The sequence below is a fragment of the Pygoscelis adeliae genome, unplaced genomic scaffold (genome assembly GCF_000699105.1).
Source record: "Pygoscelis adeliae isolate BGI_AS28 unplaced genomic scaffold, ASM69910v1 Scaffold16, whole genome shotgun sequence".
In the NCBI taxonomy this organism is placed as follows: Eukaryota; Metazoa; Chordata; class Aves; order Sphenisciformes; family Spheniscidae; genus Pygoscelis; species Pygoscelis adeliae.
The window spans coordinates 742,288-761,450 of NW_008825162.1; the positions used below are offsets into that span (position 1 = coordinate 742,288).

The following is a 19,163-nucleotide window of genomic DNA, read 5'->3' on the forward strand; positions in this document are numbered from 1 at the left end:
AAACTGGGGAAAGAAATGGAGGAGGAGAAAAAGGGAGAATGGCACCTAAGTCTGTTCATTTCAGAGAGAGAAAAATGTATGTTCCTGAACAGCAGGCTAGTGATGTGAGGCAGTTGTGGCAAGCAAGTACGACATATGCCCCATTCGCATGGTCACTGATTTAGATTAAAACCATGTAATTCTTGAAAAGCTGGCTGAGTGCTCACATCCAGCACATCTCATGCTTTGGCTGACACGGCAGGCAGTCTGACTCCAGAAAGCTCTGTAGTATTCACCAGGCAGAGCTGGAAGCTGTGTACATACTAGAGCCTACAAATGCCTCCACATTTAGCTGGCATGCCAAGAAAGAAGAAAGTAGTACACAAGGAATAACTAAGTTAGAGATAGAAATAAAAACAGACTAGTTATCTGAGGAGACCACAAGTTGCTTTGCAGGTCATGGTTTGAGAGGAACAGAGGCATGTGCCTTCCTGCATGGTGGATGTGTGTGATGCACAGGGAGTGGCGGTGGCGGTAAAGTAGGACAGACACTTTTGGGATTAAAGTCTCCAGTTTAGTCATACCCATAATATGGATGATTTTATATACTGTCAGTCAAAGGGCGTCCCTTTAACAGACACTATATAGCAGGAAGAATATGTTATATTGAGAATCTGAAGCTCTGAAATGTACAATTAAAAATATCCCTGTCTTTACAGTTCAGATAGCACAAGTTTACATACATGATGGATTTTTTATTTAATTATTTTCTCATTACCCTCAGTGTTATTAAATAATTTACGTAAAGGAAGGAGAGTAACCTAAATAATGCATTATTGCTACTACATAGAAATTCTGGCAGACAAAAGCTAGTGATGCAATATGGATTTTAAATATTGATTAGTTCATAAAATCTGTATATTAAAAAACTGACAGATCCACGATTTAATATTACAATTTACAGAAATGTTTGGAGACAGAGAAACTTTATATCAGTAAGAACACTGTCTGAAAATCCCAATAGTTCTCCAGTGAATTGAGTTTATTCTAATAATGTATTATTTTTTTTTTGTATGTTCCCTCTTTTAGAAGACAAAATTAATACCTTTGGCTGATCTTTGTTGTTGCAAATTTTTAAGACAGAGTAGTTATCCTAAAATAAATAGGACCACAAATTGAATTTCTACTTTATATTTTGTCATATACACAACAATTCATCACAAGTCAGATAACCTGTTATATCTGAGCAATGTATTTTCGTGTCAGTATCAGTAAAGATGTGTAGAGAGATCTAGCACCTGTTATTTTAAAACACGATGGACAGGTATACATCAAATATAGTTAATTTAATTTCAAAAAGTAAAAGAAGACTTTATGGGTAACTGGAATTAGTGGTATGTTCTGTCCTGATGGTCATGCTGATAGTAAAGGATTCCAGAGTAGGATGACCTTAAAAAGGTGAAGGGGTGTTTTAAATTGGACCCATACCCATTGTTGCCTGCTGCAGTTAGATGTTATACACACTCATCTTGAAACATCAGCTTTAAAATTATGGAGATTTACATAGTATGTGTATATGTATACTTTTATATTTATAGCTAAGACTATCCCGTCAACATCAAATAGTTTCAGGCACTGACTGAAATTTATACTAATTGTCTTTGCAGCTCAATATGCTTAAGCTCCACCAGCACTTTGGGAAGCAAACCTGTAAAGTACTTACGCCTGTTCAACTTGTCATATGTAATTACAGCATATTATATTAGCATTATATTATTTTCTTAAAAATGTTCAGTCTAATTACAGTTGAACTGTTATTTTGACTTTATCTAATGGTGTGTTTGTTAATTTAATTTACAAGAACACTTTCCATTCCATTACTCTCAAATGCTTAAAAGAGAAATGAGATTAATTCAAGTAAAAAAAAAAACTCTAGAATTTTATACCTTCTGCTATTTTCTGCTACGTCAGTGCAAGATTTCTTTTGTGAAAGAAGTACCACCCATTCCCTTCCCACACTCTGCAATCACACATTTACATTTCTGAAATTAGCATCTATCGTCTTCTGTTTGGCACCTGTGAAATAGATTGCATCTTTCATCATGAGTTCATCTCACTACAGATAATTGTCCATTCCCAAAAGCTACCAATATATCAATCTCAAAACCAGCATGCTTGTTGTTTCTTTTTTTTTTTTAATGTAAATTAGCTATGTCTAAGGCATTAATGACACTGACCATATCTCACAATAACATTATCTTTTATTAGAGGTCTTATTTTACATATCCCCATAAGATATAAAACCTTCCAAGTGTAAATATCAAAAACCTTCAGTTGAAATCAGTTTGTTTCAGACAATATGAGCAAGTAAACCAAAGACATTTGAGATAAAGGAATGTAAAAAACAATTCAGTACAACTCCGGTATGGACAGTAATTACAAGGTTTTAAACTATTTTTTACACAGCATTGTCTTTAAAACCATATTGGAAGGTAAGGATGCTTGGTTCTCTTAACCAGTAGTTATAAACCCAGCAGCTATAAAAATAGAGAAAAATAAAATGATTAAATTAGATGGCCAATGCACAGAAAAAACAAGAACTTAGTTGAAATATCCAATATAAAAAAAAAAAAACAGCATAAGAATTCATTAAGAGTTGTTGAAAAAAAACCCAAAAATCCCCATCAACAGCCACATTCTGAACTGAGTAAAATTTATTATCAGACTTGACTGGAGTTTTGACTTATTTAAGTTTTTCAGGAAAGGATCTCAAATTGAAGGCTGTTCTGTTACACACAAAAATGCAAAATAAAGGAACAAAGATTAAATCTGCTGGTTAAGGAAGATTCAGGCATCATGATTGTACAGCTAATGACAAAAGAAAAAATCCAATGCTATATGAAACATCTTTTGGAAGCAATTCCAATAGGCAAAATACTTTGAAACTTTATTGCATCAAAATTTTATTTTTCTGCCTAAAAAAACTGAAATAGTATTTTGAAAGCTCTCTTGCACAGAAGACATAAAAGTCTCTGAAGCATTTTAATTCTGAAGATGCAACAAAATAAATGTTGAGAACTTTCTCCTGGCAAGTCTACCAGGCTTTGAGTTCCAACAAAAAAGTATTTTCAAATACTACAGCTAAGAAAACTTACAGTACATGTTTATTGCATGAAAACATCCATTTATTGGATCCATCTGATTCTTCCATTTGTGGCTAGTGGTTCTTATATTCTTGATATAACTTGCACCAGATCCTACTAAGTATTCCACTAATTACAAAACACACAGTAGATTGAATTAAGTAGGGAAATCTGCACAATCCCAACAGAGATCCAACCTATGACAATGCATGAAATCAAAGTTTCACTTTCATTTTCTTTTAAGATAGCCTGTAGCTACATGATATAATTTGACACACTGTGGAACAACAATGATGAAATTAAATGCAGTAGGCAATGTTAGACTTAGAAAGGAGCACATCTTTGTACCAGTTATGATGACTTTTCATGCATTAGTATTAAAGATAAGCAATGATGTATGGAAAAGTAAAGCATAAGCAAGAGATAGAAGAAAGAGTTATGAACATAAATGAAGACTAGGAAATGGGATCATACTCAAGTGCATGTTTATATATATTAACTGTGAACAGCAGCTCTACTTAGGGAAATATTTTTCACACTTGAATGGCTTCAGCACTAAATATGAATTACTTAATATGTGAAAACAAAGCAAAAAGTAAGACTCCATTCTTCAGTAATGTGAACACTGGCAATGTAAGTGAGGTTGCAAGTTAGAAAAATGTTGTTTAAAATATAGGCACATGATTCTGAATTAATAGGTCACCACAGTCTGTGACATGCAAGCACATGTTTTGATAAGTTTGCAAACTATGTCTTGCTTACTATCAACTCTCTGCATCAAGTTGCAATTTCCTTGCAAGCAGCTGAAATTGGATTTTACAGTAATTTTTTTCATCTGTGTTTCATGTTATGACATCATTTTAATACATTCAAATAGTCAAAATGTTCAGAATAAGATAGCACAAACTTGGTGCAGGAGGACATAGATCAGAGTGTGGCCAGCATTGTCAAATAGGAGATCCACAGCTTAAGTATTATATAAACTACCTTTTCCCAAAAAACATTAACATAGACACCAAAATTGTAACAAGACGTATCAAAAAATAAGGCACATTTATCTTGATATGGTAATCTTGAAATAGAAAACTCATTTCAGAGAACATTGGTATCTAAATGAGTTTTATAAAAAATCTTGTATTCATGATAATTATGGACATTTCTCATCATATATGATAATGGAATAATTGCACATATCCCAGTGTGTCAAGTAACAAAATGGGAGTTTTATTAAACATTTCCATTGCAAAATTATTTTGTAGGTTCACGTTTTCCTATTTACATAACTCAGGTGAATGGTAGAAGTATTAAAATCCACCATCACTTATCACAAGTACTGCAGGCTTTCATTTTACCACAATTAATAATCCCCTTTGTGTTGAATAAATTGAAATTAATTGTGGAATAAATTGAGATTATTGTCATTTATATAAATGATTGTAAATATTTGGACATTAGCTACTACACAAGAACATTTTATTCCATTTTATTTCCAAGCTGCATCAGGACTTTCTACACTGAATTATTTGTACATAAATTCATCAAGGATCAGCAAAGAAGGCTGTTTAAAATCCAATCCCCTCTTTATGAAAATTAAAACACCAGAAACATCATTAGTTAGCATTTAACCTGAGATTTAATCTGTTGAGAGGTTAACATCCTTAGAAATTTCTTCACTTGTTGCATTAACTTATACTGATGTTGCTGTTTTATGAAAAAAACAAAACAAAACAAACAAAAAAACCCCCAAACAAACAAAAACGTTGCTTGCAACATGGCTTTTCACTGTGTTGGTCAAAAAATTATAGAATGCATGTTTTTCTCACAGTATCCAGAAGCTGGAATAATAATAATAATAATAATGTGCTTCTTATTGCACGTGAAACTTAGAGGAGATATAATTGCAGATTCCTCTTCTCTATCTGAGTATTAAAGCCAGATTTCATCTTAGCCGAATCCGGAACGTATTTATCTCCATAGAACTCATATTTATTTCACTTATATTTCTGGCATCTGGAAGTGAATGCATCAAAGATAGAGATGCGGGTGTAAGACTTTCCACTCTGAATTTGTTAAAGAGTTTATGCACCTTTATCTGGAAAAAAAAGAAATATATTTAGAAAATACAGTCTATACCTTAAAATTGACTTTAACCTAATCTCTAACAATGATCCAAATGATACATCTCCTTACAGGTATCAGCACAGCAATTCTTACACCAAAGATTATGAATATTTTTAAGTACAACATCTCAAATCCTGCACACTAAATTAGATCTTTTTAGGCAGCGTTCACTTGCCACATTTCAAAGCAAGTAAGTTAAATCAATATATTAAAAAACTGATCAGAAATATTTGGATTAAAACTCTTTTTGTTTCTAAACAAAACAACACTTACTCTTCTGCTTAAAGAAAATCCCAAACCTATTTCAAAATTTGATTACAAAATTTCTACAGATTCATAACCATCCAGTCCATCTGTAACCCTCAGAACAAAGTTGTATAATTTCTATTGCGTGGTTTTATGTATCACATCAATTCTACAGCAATTGGAAAACACTCAGATATTTGCAACAGTGTAGGTCATGTAAGTGAGCATGGGTAGACAAAGGGCTTGCTATAATAAGCAACAGTTTTCAAAGTAACAGTCATGTAATTTGTGGATATGTTAATACTGTTCAAAAGATACACTTCAGACAATGTAATTTGACTCTTTTTACTCCGTAAATTTCTAAAACACTATTAAAAAATTATTTGAGAAATACTGATCCGTGTTATATGAAAACAACATTTACGGGAAGTTAATGAGATTAAAACTGACCTAGAAGTTTACTTGTTCATGCTTACATGGTAATTCCCACACACCAGCAGATCCACATCTTTATCAAATGAAAAGCAGCTTTCAAGATAAACTTAACTGTTATCCTGAAAGTGCAACTCCTGAGAAATAACTACCTAGACCTTGCCTATTATTTGAATCAAATATCAGTGTTTCTGCAATACTTGTAAGGTAAGCTTCCCATAAAATATCAGTATACCTTTCCCTGAGTAGTGGAACAGAGAAGACCCGTGTCTCTGTTTGAAAATCTACAGTCAAATCCCTTTCTGTGAAGAATCAGAGCAGCTTCATCAGACGGCTCAATATCTACCTACAAATAAACAAAATAAAAAATTACTCAGAAAGTAGCAGAGCTAGAAAGACATAAAATTATCATTATCTTACAGCTATAGAGCCACTTCACCTCAAATAATTGGCCTAGATTGAACAGTCATGTTTCTTTTAATGCTTATAAGATTAAACATGGAAAGAACTAAACAGCAGAGAGAGAGTTTAGATATACAAAGTACTACGGAATATAAATGTAAGTTGTTAACCGAAGAGTTCAAAGTTCAATAGATGCACATGTACAAACTCAGAATTTAAGTGTAGCTGTCATAGTTGTATTAATTGGTTTTCCAGAAAAAATTATATGGAAAAACCAAATGAGAAATCATATGCTAATTACAATAGCCTGTTTTAAATACTCATTTTGACTATGTTCCATCAAGCTTTCATTTTGCAAAGCTGCCCTCTAAAATCTAAGTCAGCTTAAGGTATACATGAAACCGTACACTAAAATACAAATATTAAATAAATTTTATGTTTATAGATAAGACATACCGTGCTCTTCAGCCTCAACAGGCATCAAAGACTAACCCAAGAGTAACCCACAATCTCAACTTCCTCGTTTGGACCAAATCACTAAAATCACTTTGGACAAATGGTCACAAGAATAGCATATAAATGCCTCAAATCAGAATCTTGTTTTGATATGTACTTCAGAAAAAAAAAGTCATATCCTAGAACTGGTTGGGAAACTTCAATTTATACAAAAACTTCATTTTTTTTCTTTTACACTAAGATGTAAAGAACCATGAAATCATACAGCAAGAGTAACAGAAAATAAATTCTTCTTCACACTATAGATGAACGTGCATATAAGCTATCTTCACACCACACAACTGGCACATGAGTGGTACATGACAAGATGCCCTTCATAGAATCATAGAATCATTAAGGTTGGAAAAGACCTCTAAGATCACTGAGTCCAACCGTCAACCCAACACCACCATGCCCACTAAACCATGTCCCTAAGCACCTTATTTACACATCTTTTAAATACCTCCAGGGATGGGGACTCAACCACTTCCCTGGGCAGCCTGTTTCAATGTTTAACCACTCTTTCAGTAAAGAAATTTTTCCTCACGTCCAATCTAAACCTCCCCTGGCGCAACTTGAGGCCATTTCCTCTCATCCTATAACTAGTTACTTGGGAGAAGAGACCGATGCTGCAAGCTGTTTGCTGTATCACTACACCGACCTTAGTCATTTATTTTCTATGATGCATTACTTTATTTATTACTTTTTTGTTTCACATTCCTCAGCTGTTCATCTTATTACATATATAATAAGGGCATAAAAAAGATGGTTCTATCCGCAGCCATGCCAGCACTTCGGTCTATTCTTCTCTAATTTATTTCTGGTTTTGTCCCGGTGCTTTTTCTCAAAAGTCTCTGCCATGAGTTAGGTTCATTTCTGGTACTTCAGTAAGTATCTGTTGCCTTAGGAGAAACCTATGCCAACAAGCATTAGGCATTTTGTGATGCTTCAGCTCTTGAAGCATAACAAACGAGAGAGATCTTACTCTAACAGGCTTCAGATCCAAACCAATTGTCTTCTAATAAAGGAGATCTTGGAACAGCTTGGTAGTATGACAAATTCATAGTATTAAGTAGTCATTCACATAATAAAAATGGTAAACTGATAAACTTAATATTAGTGTTTTCTAAATAAGTTCCTCATTTAAAATAGTAAAAATTTACTCAACAGTATTTGGAATTGAAATGAGATACTTTGCAGTAAAACATTGACTAGTAAAAACTGTGCATAGTTTACAAATCATGAATAAAACTCAGTTTGAGAAGATTTTCATGAACAATGTTAGCTTATAACCACCTAAAATCAGGTTTTTAATTAATGAGTGGTGTCTACAGTCAGCATATTCAAACAAGTTTGCAGTACTTATTGCATTTCAATACTTTCAACATTGATAGTTGAAAAAGTTCTTATCCTGTTATTGGAACAGTAGTACCACTTTCTACATTAAGTAAGGTAATAATGATGATGATGTGACAAAATTATTTTCCATCTCCAACTAAGAAATACCTGACGTGGTTTTCACTGTCACTGTTGTGACAGTGTTGCACTTAAAAGTAGACATTTTTATGCACACAAAATAATACCGTCTGCCTAAACATCAGATTAGTGAAATATAAAATTTATACTACAAAAGCCTGACTTCCTATGGGGTAAATTGATGTTAAAAATGACAAGCCAGTAATGGGTATCAACACTTTCTCTATTGCAGTGGAATTATCTTGTAGTCATCTGCATAACAAATGCATTTATGCATTTCAAATGATGGCATGAATATTTCATCTCTCAAGTTTTCAAAATTAAATATTATCTTAATTAAGATTCAAAAGATTTAAAACAGAAAGATAATAAACAATTAATGACATCTTCAAGAAAAGAGTTTTGGTAAGGATAAACATCTATGATATAGCAGTCAACCTTTTAGAATTCCCAGGACTTTATCATGCATATGGCATCCATGCGTAATAAATTAAGCTGTTCTAACCTATTATCAAAGCAGGTTAAGACTGAGCAAGTTGCCACAGCCTCCACATCTACTTTAACTTACCTCTTCTTATATCATCTCTAGGTAAATTAGATTAAGTGCATGCAAGCCTAAGGAATATTTGAGCAAGGATGAACCTAAACACGACCACGTTAACTGCATGAAAACCTGTAATGAATTTCTCAATTTTCAAGAAACAACATCCTCATTCTTTTAAAATTTCACACCATTGTTATGTGACAAAAGTTCCCTAACTACCGTACTACCAAATCTCTGACTGCCTTTCTTGGAAGAGCTGCCAAAGTTTGATTTGATTTTGATCTCCGAGAAATAAAATGCAGTTCTCGCATCAGGCTTCTAGATGGAAAAAAATTTTGCTATGCTTTCTCACAAGCAGTATCCCAGGGCAATGCTGCTAAAATTTTTATGAGAAAGAAGAACCATTTAAGCACTTTTTTGTCTGATTACTGTAAGCTAACAGACATGTATTGAAAAGTTCAAGCAACATGACAAAAGTATGTATTTATATTTAGTATAAAGGGACAAATGTACTCAGTTTCTAAATCTTGAGGCCCAGTCAGTAGGTAAAATCTGTGTCAAAGAACTTAAAAAAATGCAGCTGTATTAAAAATTTCTTTAAATTTCATATTCCTATGGCATTGGACTCTTCCAAGACAGGATCACATATCTTACAACAATAGCAATATTATTCCCGCTGAGAGGAGCAGAGTTTAAAGGGAAACTAGGAATGCTCTTATGTTTTTTCTCATTTATGCTTTAATGCATTTTCATGCATTCTGATTTCTACCTTAAATTTTAATAATACTTTATTTTGATTTGGTACCTTTTTATGTGAAATTGTAATAATTCCTTGAAAATCAACTTCAACAGCTAAAGCAATGGAGTAGTCTACATTTCTGGAAAAAATTGCATTGCGTCAATTAGCCAGAATCATGATGCTTGTCATTCAAATTCTTGGAAGATGGAGAAAGGAAGCAGAAAGTGAGGAGAGATTTAAAAAGGCCATTTTGACATGCAAGAAATTCTTTGCAAGGCATAGCACCATTTCTGCTGTGGGGAAGAACTCTTCTGTATCTATAACGATAGTGCTCCTATCCTGTAACTACTGATAACTTTCACTTTGAAGTGCACAAATTAATGCTGCAAGCTCAAGAGCTGTCAATCAAGTAATCACTGAAATATGATAAATATGAAATATGAAACAAATCCCAGTTGTGGACAGGGAATAAATCATAGCCTGAAACAATCTTATACAGACTGGGATAGTGGGGCCACTATAGCCCAGATAAAATTGTAGAATTCACCTACGAGTAACATTGAACTCAAAACAGCAGACGCAGAGCCAGCCTTCCATTTCACAGGTTTCATGGCCGTACGATACAAACAAGTTTAGGCCTCGAAAAGGGAGAGGGGGCATGTTCACGAAGGTCTGCCCCTGAACTTGACCTGCTGAAGCAAATAGGTGGTGCTGAGCTGGCTGAGGTAAATGAAAAGACTTTACAGTGAAATGTGGAACATACACTTCACATGAAGATTTAATTCAATATGAAGCTTCCTCCTAACTCTTCAAAGGCGTAAGACCTGCAGAATCCAGAGTTATTCCACTTTGAAATTCAAAATAAGAAACAGTCACAGCTGAAGGAGCGTACATGAGATTGAACTACTAACAGAGGAAGTTTGAGATCTTTAAGTTTTAAAATAAGGATTAAGACTGAAAATTAAGAACTATCATAAAACAGTAGCTAATGGCAAGTTTTGCAGATATTCTGAATATAATCTGAGGTTATTATAGAAGAGCAGTTCTACCTCAGCCACCACGGAGACTCTAAGGGAGAAGGGACAACTGTAGTTTGTAAGTATCTGAGCATGGCAGAATTAAAAAGGGATTTCATCTATGGTAACAGCACTTGTGAGTGATACAGCAATACAGCATAAAGTTAATATACCCACATTTTAAAAGGTGTTGAAAAACTGAAAATAATTTATACAAGAGTTGGCGGAAGAAGGATGCACAAACAGCTCTACTTCTATAGTATATCAAACAGAAAATTGAAATATGGTGGTTTGGGGTTTTTTGGTGTGTGGTGGGTTGGGTTTTTTTTTTAAACCTACCAGAGAACAGTTTCACAGGAACCAAGGATTGTAAGCTGACGTTAGAATAATTAAAATAGGTCTTGTATTTAAGCTTAAAAATATTTTAACAATTTATTCTATGCACATTAAGATGTGGTAGATTTTCTTTAAGTCTTCCAAACGGAATCAGATGGGTTTAAAACTATACGTTGTATTAAAAACACAAATTATTGTACTCAGAACAAAGTCTAATGACCTTAAATTTAATTCTTCTTAATACAAAGAGGCCAAAGTATACGAACCCTTCTGCTTTTAAACTTTGGGAACGCATTGAAATGTGCCCCCTTCAGAGACAGAATAATGCACTATGCATATTATTATCTTGTAAAAAAACCAATTCCTGTATTTCATGTTACTCAAACTGACACAAGTGTCTAGTTCTTGCAGAATTAACAAAAACTAGTCATCACTCTGCAGTTTATCATACCATATGAAAAAAAAATCACAAATTCCTTTCCTAGAATAAAGTATTTGATTAGATTATATTAATAAACTATATCACGTTTGCTCATAAAAATAGTGATTTGACCTTACCTTTGATTGGATTGTCCTCAGATTGACTATATGCATGTCACAAGGCATCGATGACATGAGTGGAGAAAAAGTATTTAGCATCTCTGGGACACCTGAATCTGCATATGTTGTCATTGGAATTACAGGATGATTTAAGAAGGAAGAAGTCATATGGCTAAGAAGTGAGGGAAAACTGACTGATGCCTTCTCTTCATTCTGCAAAATACAAGAGAAAATATTCGTAAAATCAAGTTAATACACCATCATGTCTAAATTTTGAAACCCACTTATATGATTCCATTAATTTAATAGAAAATTTTAATTTATAGACTGTCCATTTAATTACTGTTGGAAACTTCTAATCATCCACTAATTGTCTTTTCTAGTACTAGGTATACTTCCTGTTTTTACAAATCATTAGTACATCTTTCAAAATGATCATTAGATGATACCACATTTCACACCATTCCTCAGCTTTCTCTGTTAGCCTTTGATGTGTAAACAATGTAGTTTAGAGAAAGAAACTAGCTACTACTTTAGCAAGTTACTCCTATTTATTCAGTATCTACTTGAATACTGACAGCCAGCTAGTCTTGCAGGCTTCCTTTTCTGCATAAATTTCTTATCTACTTTCTTCAGATTCACCTAACTTGTATCCTACATCCCTCTTTTTACTAACTTCTTAAAACTGTTTTCTGGAAGAAATTACAAATAGCATCTTGGTCTTGGTCCGCAATGCAAAAGATTTCTTTCAGCAGTTTTGTTTCAACGTCCATGCCAGCAGGAACTGAAGGGACTCTCTCCCAAGATTTTACAAGTTTTGTACTTCCCAAGTTTTGTATTTGCAGTGCTTTTACATGGCTGCAGAAGCTGTGTAACAAACCCGAGATGACCAAGTCCTACATATTCACAACAGCTAGTTAAAGCACCATAGAAGCCAGAAAAGAAAACAAAAGAACTTTAAAAAGGCAATTTCTGTTTTAGAATGTCAGTGAAGATGTTAGAAATGGGTGAAAACTTATTTTGCTCTTATTTTTCCTTGCATATTTTATCAGATAAATTCATGCTTGTTTACAGTTAAACAGGTGATTTTTAGTGAAAACTTTCTGCAAAGTTTACTGAAAATATAGCATCTTATGCATTGATATCTTAAATTTGCATTTTATGATAGGCTGAAAACATGGAAATAAAAAATAAATGGGAGATACTTAAAGCAAAGGGGAAGATTATTTATCAGATAATTATGGACAACCATAACAGTAATTCCTGTTTTGGGGTGTGTATGCATGTATGCATATTGATTTATACCTCTGCAGTAGCATTAAATACGACTGACAGTGTAGCAATTGAAAATATGCCAGAGCTGACTTGATGCAAGATGATAATTTCTGTTTTATTCTTGGTGCTTTTCTTAGTAATGACTAACACTTTGCCTCTTTGGTAGCTACTAAGCATTGAGGCTAGCATTTTTATAGATCTATTATGACCCCCAAATTGCTTTCCAAAAATGGTAATAGTTGATAGTTGTAGTCCTCCATGTGCCTCACTACATCTATTTACGTTGAATTCCATCTGCCACTTTACTGCATGCTTAATCAGTCTTGAGGCCTCCAATTCTCCAGTTAGCCTTGATTTTTTTTTTTTTTAATTACCTTGAATAGTTCAGCATCACTGGCAAACTTCCTCGTCACGATTTTCTTCTTTTCCAAACAAAGTATGAGCAAGCTTGCTCTAAGTACAGCTAAAGCTAAAAGTCTTCAGTTCAAGTGACTGTATGCACACTCTACCCACAGGGAAAATGTGCATATACTTGTTCTTTCAAAGAAGAATTCACTGTTTCACCCCAAAAGGCACACAGTTTACTCTGTTGCCATAGATGTGCTAGTCAGTCAAAACATTTTATCATCAGTTTTCTTACTATTATTCAATCATTTTTTTCCTGTAAAATAAGCTTGCATCTGAGAACTTAAAAAAGGTCTCCTAGAATATCTTACAAATTACACCTGAATCAGTAAATAATTCATTCATCCTATTATAATATTTAAAAAAAAAAGATGTATCAAAAGCCATTGCAACTGGTTCCTAGTGCTAGTCATGTTACCTGAGAACAAGCAGAAGACAAAACTACTGTCCAGCAACAACAGTTATTTGCGATCTGTTTTTCATATGCACTTTTAAACACTGGGCATTCATACTCAAAGCATTTGAGATCAGAGATTTTTCCTAAACAGAATTCACATTCATCTATTTCCTCCTCTACTTTCAACCATTGCCTAACATACACTACAAACATTTCGAAGTAAGAAGTGCATGCCCCATATCCAACACAGCTCCCCTCAACTCCAGATTTCTCAGATTTCAGGGACTCCAAGGAGTTGGAAAAAGGAAGAAGGGTGAGCCTTCACAGAAACAACTTTTTTTTTTGTTTTTAAATGTTTTATCTACATGCAAATTCTCACTGCAAGACATCCCAAATACTCACTTGGAGAAGGGCCACAGTTTGTTATGGGAAGAGTGACTGAAAAATCATTTTAAGTGCAACTTTATGCCTGAAAAGACAGTGCTTGCTGAAAACAAACAGAACTCATTTAGATGTCCTCGTAATTTCAAAAATAGATGTTCCTCAGAAAACACCACCAAGGTAATTTGAGACAAAGAGAAATGAGATCTTTCTGAAAGTTTCTGTTCCATGTACAGAAAAATACTGTGTACATAAACACAAGCATGACATCCATGGGTCAAAACCTTTCCCAAATCCCAGAAATCAGAAGTACAGGAAAAAATGGGAGGCAAGTTTGTATACTGGCTGACATGAAAGTAAAAAAATCAGTCATGGTAAAAATATCAGATGAATCCTCAGCCTTGTCTAGGAAAAGATAGCACAGGGCAGGTCAATCTTGGACTGAATCCTTCAAAGCCTTTTCTAAGGCTAACAGAAGTAATGTGAATAAAAAAGTTGTTTTTAATACAAAGCTGCAGTAATGTATATTGCAGTTGAGAAACCAGGAAAGACAGAAAGACAGACTCTGGAAACTTTGAAGACAAACAATGTGGGTGGGAGGGAATCATTTTCTGTTGATGGGCAATGGAACAAAATTCTCAGATAACCTACACCAGAACCATAAAGAGTGGCTCCTCAATTCCTAGATTCTGGAAATAACTGATGGTTGCAGAAAAACACAGTCTTGAAGGATTCTGGCAAATGCTAGAACCAGAGCTGATTCAGCCTGGCTCATTTTTGCTCCTGCTGTCTTTAGATGTTTTATCACAGCCACAAGCATTATACTTAAGAATTATCCAAAATTCAAACTTTGAAAAGCTGCACTAAGACTTAGGTGGAGATTTTATCTTGAATCTTATATTCCCACATCTGGAATGACAGTCAGTTTTGGATGTCTGCACCAACAGAAGAAGTGCAGTCATTCAGTGAATCTATGAAATAGCAATGTGAATGGAGAGTACAGCAGGTGTCAAAAACTGCCAGGAGACCAAGGGAAAAAGGGTTTTACAAACACTGTAAAGATAATGTTATCACAAAAGATCCAGAAGGGACACTTCAAATCCCACTCTCCCCAGTACATCACAGTCACGAAAGGATTGGAGTACATCTTTCCCCTCTCAATCTAGTGATCCAAAATTTAAACATGACTCTGGGGAAAGAGAGAGATGGAAAGGGTTTGCATGTACAAACAACATATTTGGAAGAATAGTTACTCTATAGGCACATTCACTACGTGGGCGGCTTTCAGCAGTACCCTGCTGATGCTAAGTCAGAAGACATAGTCCCACAGTCTCCATCTAATTAAAGTACTGCTCTCTCAAAAGGGGCATTATTTCCTCAACTTCAAGGACAGTGTTTAGCACTCAAAGTGTGAATGGAGCTCCACTAGCAGCCGTACAAACATTACGTACTAGCAAGATTCTGATGAATGCCACTGATATAACTGGTGCTGGCTTAATGAGCTCAAACCAAAGCAAATATGGCCTTTTTTAACTGCCTTACAGCATATTCATATACAGTTATCCAACTGGAAACCGTCTGTGTTGAAATACAACTCCTTGAATGACTGTGCAATAGATGTAAACAAATCCTCATATAGGATCTTTCCTTGTCATCAAAAGTAAGGTGAATAATTCTAAACTTTTAGTTTTGAGGAAAAACAAACAAACAAACCAGACTTCAGTATAACTTTAGGTTACAATTTGCAACAAATTCTAGGAATGGCCTCATCTATAAAAAGTGCCCTTATATCAGAAATGAGCTATTTTGTCGATAAATGGAGGATGAAACAGATTAAGAAAAGACTCAAAGTGTTTCCTGGTAAGAGTTTAAATTGAGGAATTGAGGTCCTTAATTAGAGGGGAAAAACACTAATTAGACCCTTCAGAAATCATTTAGTAATTGAATGGAAGAGAGAAATGGAAAATACTGTAGAGAAAAAAGTAAAGCTGAAACAGTTGATAATTGGACTTCAATTGAGCTAACAGAGAAACAATTAACTTTTCAACACAGACAAGTAGTGTAAAATTTCCCATACGAAAGGAAAGGAAACTGAGGCAGACAGAATATCAAATGACAAATCTTGACTATTTATTCCTCCTCTAGATTGTTCTCTGCTATGAACAGCCCTAGTCAGGAAAGAAATTTAATTGTAACTCCAAAACCCCACAAGCATCCAAACTATCTCATCAAACATGCTGAAATGTGGATGCTGACTTTGAATGTCAGTGCATTCAAATAAAATCTGGAAACAGAATTCTGGGCCTGCTAAATCAAGGGATGCAGATCAAAATAGTCTGATACCAAACCACCTGGACTATTCTTGGAAGGAAAAAGTCTCTCACTCTCTCTCATGTTGTGCGAGGAAACAATTTTTATCCACTTTCTCTGTCACAGGTTCAGAAAACCAACTGGCAGCACTCTTCAAAGAAGAATGTTTCTGGACTGGAAAATCTAATCTGTGGAGTAAAAAGACTCTTCAGAGCACCTCTAGTCCAAAACATAGGGAGACAATATTATTAAATATCTCTCAATCATAATCTAGCAACTGAGAGCAACCAAGATGGTCAGCCAAAGAATCTAAAGCTTCCCAAAGACAAACATGGAAAGAAAAATTTGTTTCTTTCTGTACAATCCAAAGATTGACAATCCATCTGCATGTTTGATGAGATGCTGCTTCTACATGAGAAACTGGCTGGGTAATACTATAGAAAGAAAAATAATGGCAGGCAACATCGTTGACTACGTGAATATGCAGTTTTACAACACATGACAAAAATAAGTGACAGGTAAGCCCAGATGCCTTAGCTTTTAAATTACATACATTCTTCCCCAAATGCAAACATCTTGAATCCTTAACTATGTAGAGTGCTCCCCACTTGAGGAAGGAGGTGTCTGTAAACAGAAAAAGAGTGAGAAAATTGCACAACACTCTTGCACACACATTGCCCTAAACCTCCCGATTTGGAAGAGAAATTCAGATTTTATTTGGGACTGATACTAGTCAAATTAATGAAATTGACATGAAGCAGTAAATGGTTTCAACTTAGTTGCAGGCTTTACATGCAAGACTGCCTGGCTGTTACCTCACCAAGTGAAAATCAGATGCACTTGCTTTAAATTAATCCAAAGTTGTACATTGTAATACAAAAAGAATAATCAAAGTCTGACAAGTTCTGAAAGTCCTTCAGATATGCTTGTATCATACCCTTTCTTCTGAGGTGCATGTCTGGAGCTAGATTTTTGTGTCCCTGTAAAACCTCCTAGTGCTTTTAAGAAGGAAAGGAGAAGGATGTTAGATAATAGGGCTTACACCCACAATGCAACAAATAGCAATTAGTCACTGATGAAAACTGGATGAATTCTTCTGAGGTGGATAATTCATTTTCAGTGTCCAAGAGTGCAATGCTGATGTAACCACATGTCAAAGAAAACACTGACTATCACTTCAAGCAGCTTTCAAACTGGCTAGTGGTTGCAGAGGGAATTTTGTATGGAAATCAAATAAGGTGACAGGAGGATCTTCTCTGAGCAGTGCCATTCAGAACACCTAAGACCTCAAAGCTGCACAAGAATCTTCAGCAGAACAATTTTCAGGTAATCTCTGTAAAAAAAAGCAGGTCCTCTACAATGAATTAGACTTTTAAGGAAACCTGGATAAATTGCAACCAGAAATAACAGCCACAAATGTTGAGTACTGAACAGGCAGCTATCCTGAAATCTTATGAAGACTATAAACAAGAATACTGATACCAGATTATTTTCTGCTATACTAGAGCATCAGCCTTTCCTGAAATCCTGCAAAAAAAAAGGGGCAAAAATCCTGAAGAATATACGGATTAGATATGCCTGAATTGTTCATATATACATTTTTGTCAACACTGAAATATTCATCAGTTATGTTACAGTTTTGCACATCAAAGCATAAATTCTTTTGGCAATGTTTCAAGTCCTTTATTGAGAACCATGATCTGGAATGCTTAGGTTTTTGATAGCTATTGAAGTGACCAGCAAAGGAGGACTCAACTGAGCAGACAAAAACTGATATTACCTCTTTACCTCTGGGAATGGAAGTTTTTCTATCAAATTCACTTGGAGGCTGTTACATTGGAAATGCATTTCTGCCACACTAGGTGAAAGGGGTCCCCGGCGGCTGATTATAGATGAGATGAAAATTCTGAGGCACTGTAAAATATCCACGAGGCTACGAGCTAGTTCAGAGCAACTCTAAAATCACCAGAGTTTCTGTACTACCTGTGAATTTTTAGCTGGCACTGAGACTGCAGGTGAAGAAACCTGGGACTGCTACAGGTAACCAAATCCACGGAAATTTGGACCCACAGGAGGAGCTCTTCCCAGTCTGCTAGAGCCAAATTTGGTAGTCTCTTTGACCAGGGGACTCCTCTCATCCCAAGTCAATAGATGGGAGCCTGCTGTGGTTCTCCTCCTCCAAGACCAGGCAGGAGAAGGCAGAGCATGTATTCCCAATAGGTATGCACACACACAGACGGCCAGCCATACAAGTGAGCAGAGAGCAGCACCTTTACCAGCACCCACATAAACACAGAGCACTTGGGTAACATCAGCAGAACAGACAATCTGAACCTGATCGTGCCCTCCAGCTGATCAGGTCTGAAGTTCACTAGTCAAAGACTCTCTCTTGATTCATAAGTACACTCAACAACCACTGATCTCCCAAAAATCATTGTGGACTTTAAGTTCGTCTGATATCCAGGCCTGAACTTTAGGCCTCTTAACCATTCACCAGCTCAGACTTCACATCCTTCCAGGTGCTGGCCCCTACCTGTCAGCTTGAAATTTGCTACCAGTTTACGTGCACACACAGAAAATATAGGTTTTGCCAGCAACTGGCAGCCAGATGTACTGGTCCCTCAGTCCCACGGTCTCTCCCTCTCCAATAGCTGACACACAGACCTCTTACTCTACTTGCTTCCTAGTCTTACCTGAAGTTGGCTAATGGGTCACACAGGTTCAGAAAACGTTGTGCACTCATACAGAAACCAAATTTAATAATCATAGAATCATAGAATCATTAAGGTTGGAAGAGACCTCCAAGATCATCGAGTCCAACCATCAACCCAACAACACCATGCCCACTAAACCATGTCCCTAAGCGCCTCATCTACCCGTTTTTTAAATACTTCCAGGGATGGGGACTCAACCACTTCCCTGGGCA

At 35.3% G+C, this 19,163-nt stretch overlaps 1 protein-coding gene across 1 annotated transcript in view; it reads right to left on the reverse strand.

The window, feature by feature from the left end:
- Nucleotides 1-2,640: 2,640 nt before the first annotated feature.
- MAN2A1 (mannosidase, alpha, class 2A, member 1) overlaps nucleotides 2,641-19,163 on the reverse strand; it is a 156,380-nt gene continuing 139,857 nt past the window's right edge. Inside the window, exons 20-22 of the mRNA XM_009328733.1 lie at nucleotides 11,488-11,682; nucleotides 6,157-6,267; nucleotides 2,641-5,214 (exon numbers count right to left, since the gene is read on the reverse strand). Coding sequence (XP_009327008.1) covers nucleotides 5,062-5,214; nucleotides 6,157-6,267; nucleotides 11,488-11,682 — 459 coding nt within the window. The 3' untranslated portion in view covers nucleotides 2,641-5,061. The remainder of the gene's footprint in view (nucleotides 5,215-6,156; nucleotides 6,268-11,487; nucleotides 11,683-19,163) is intronic.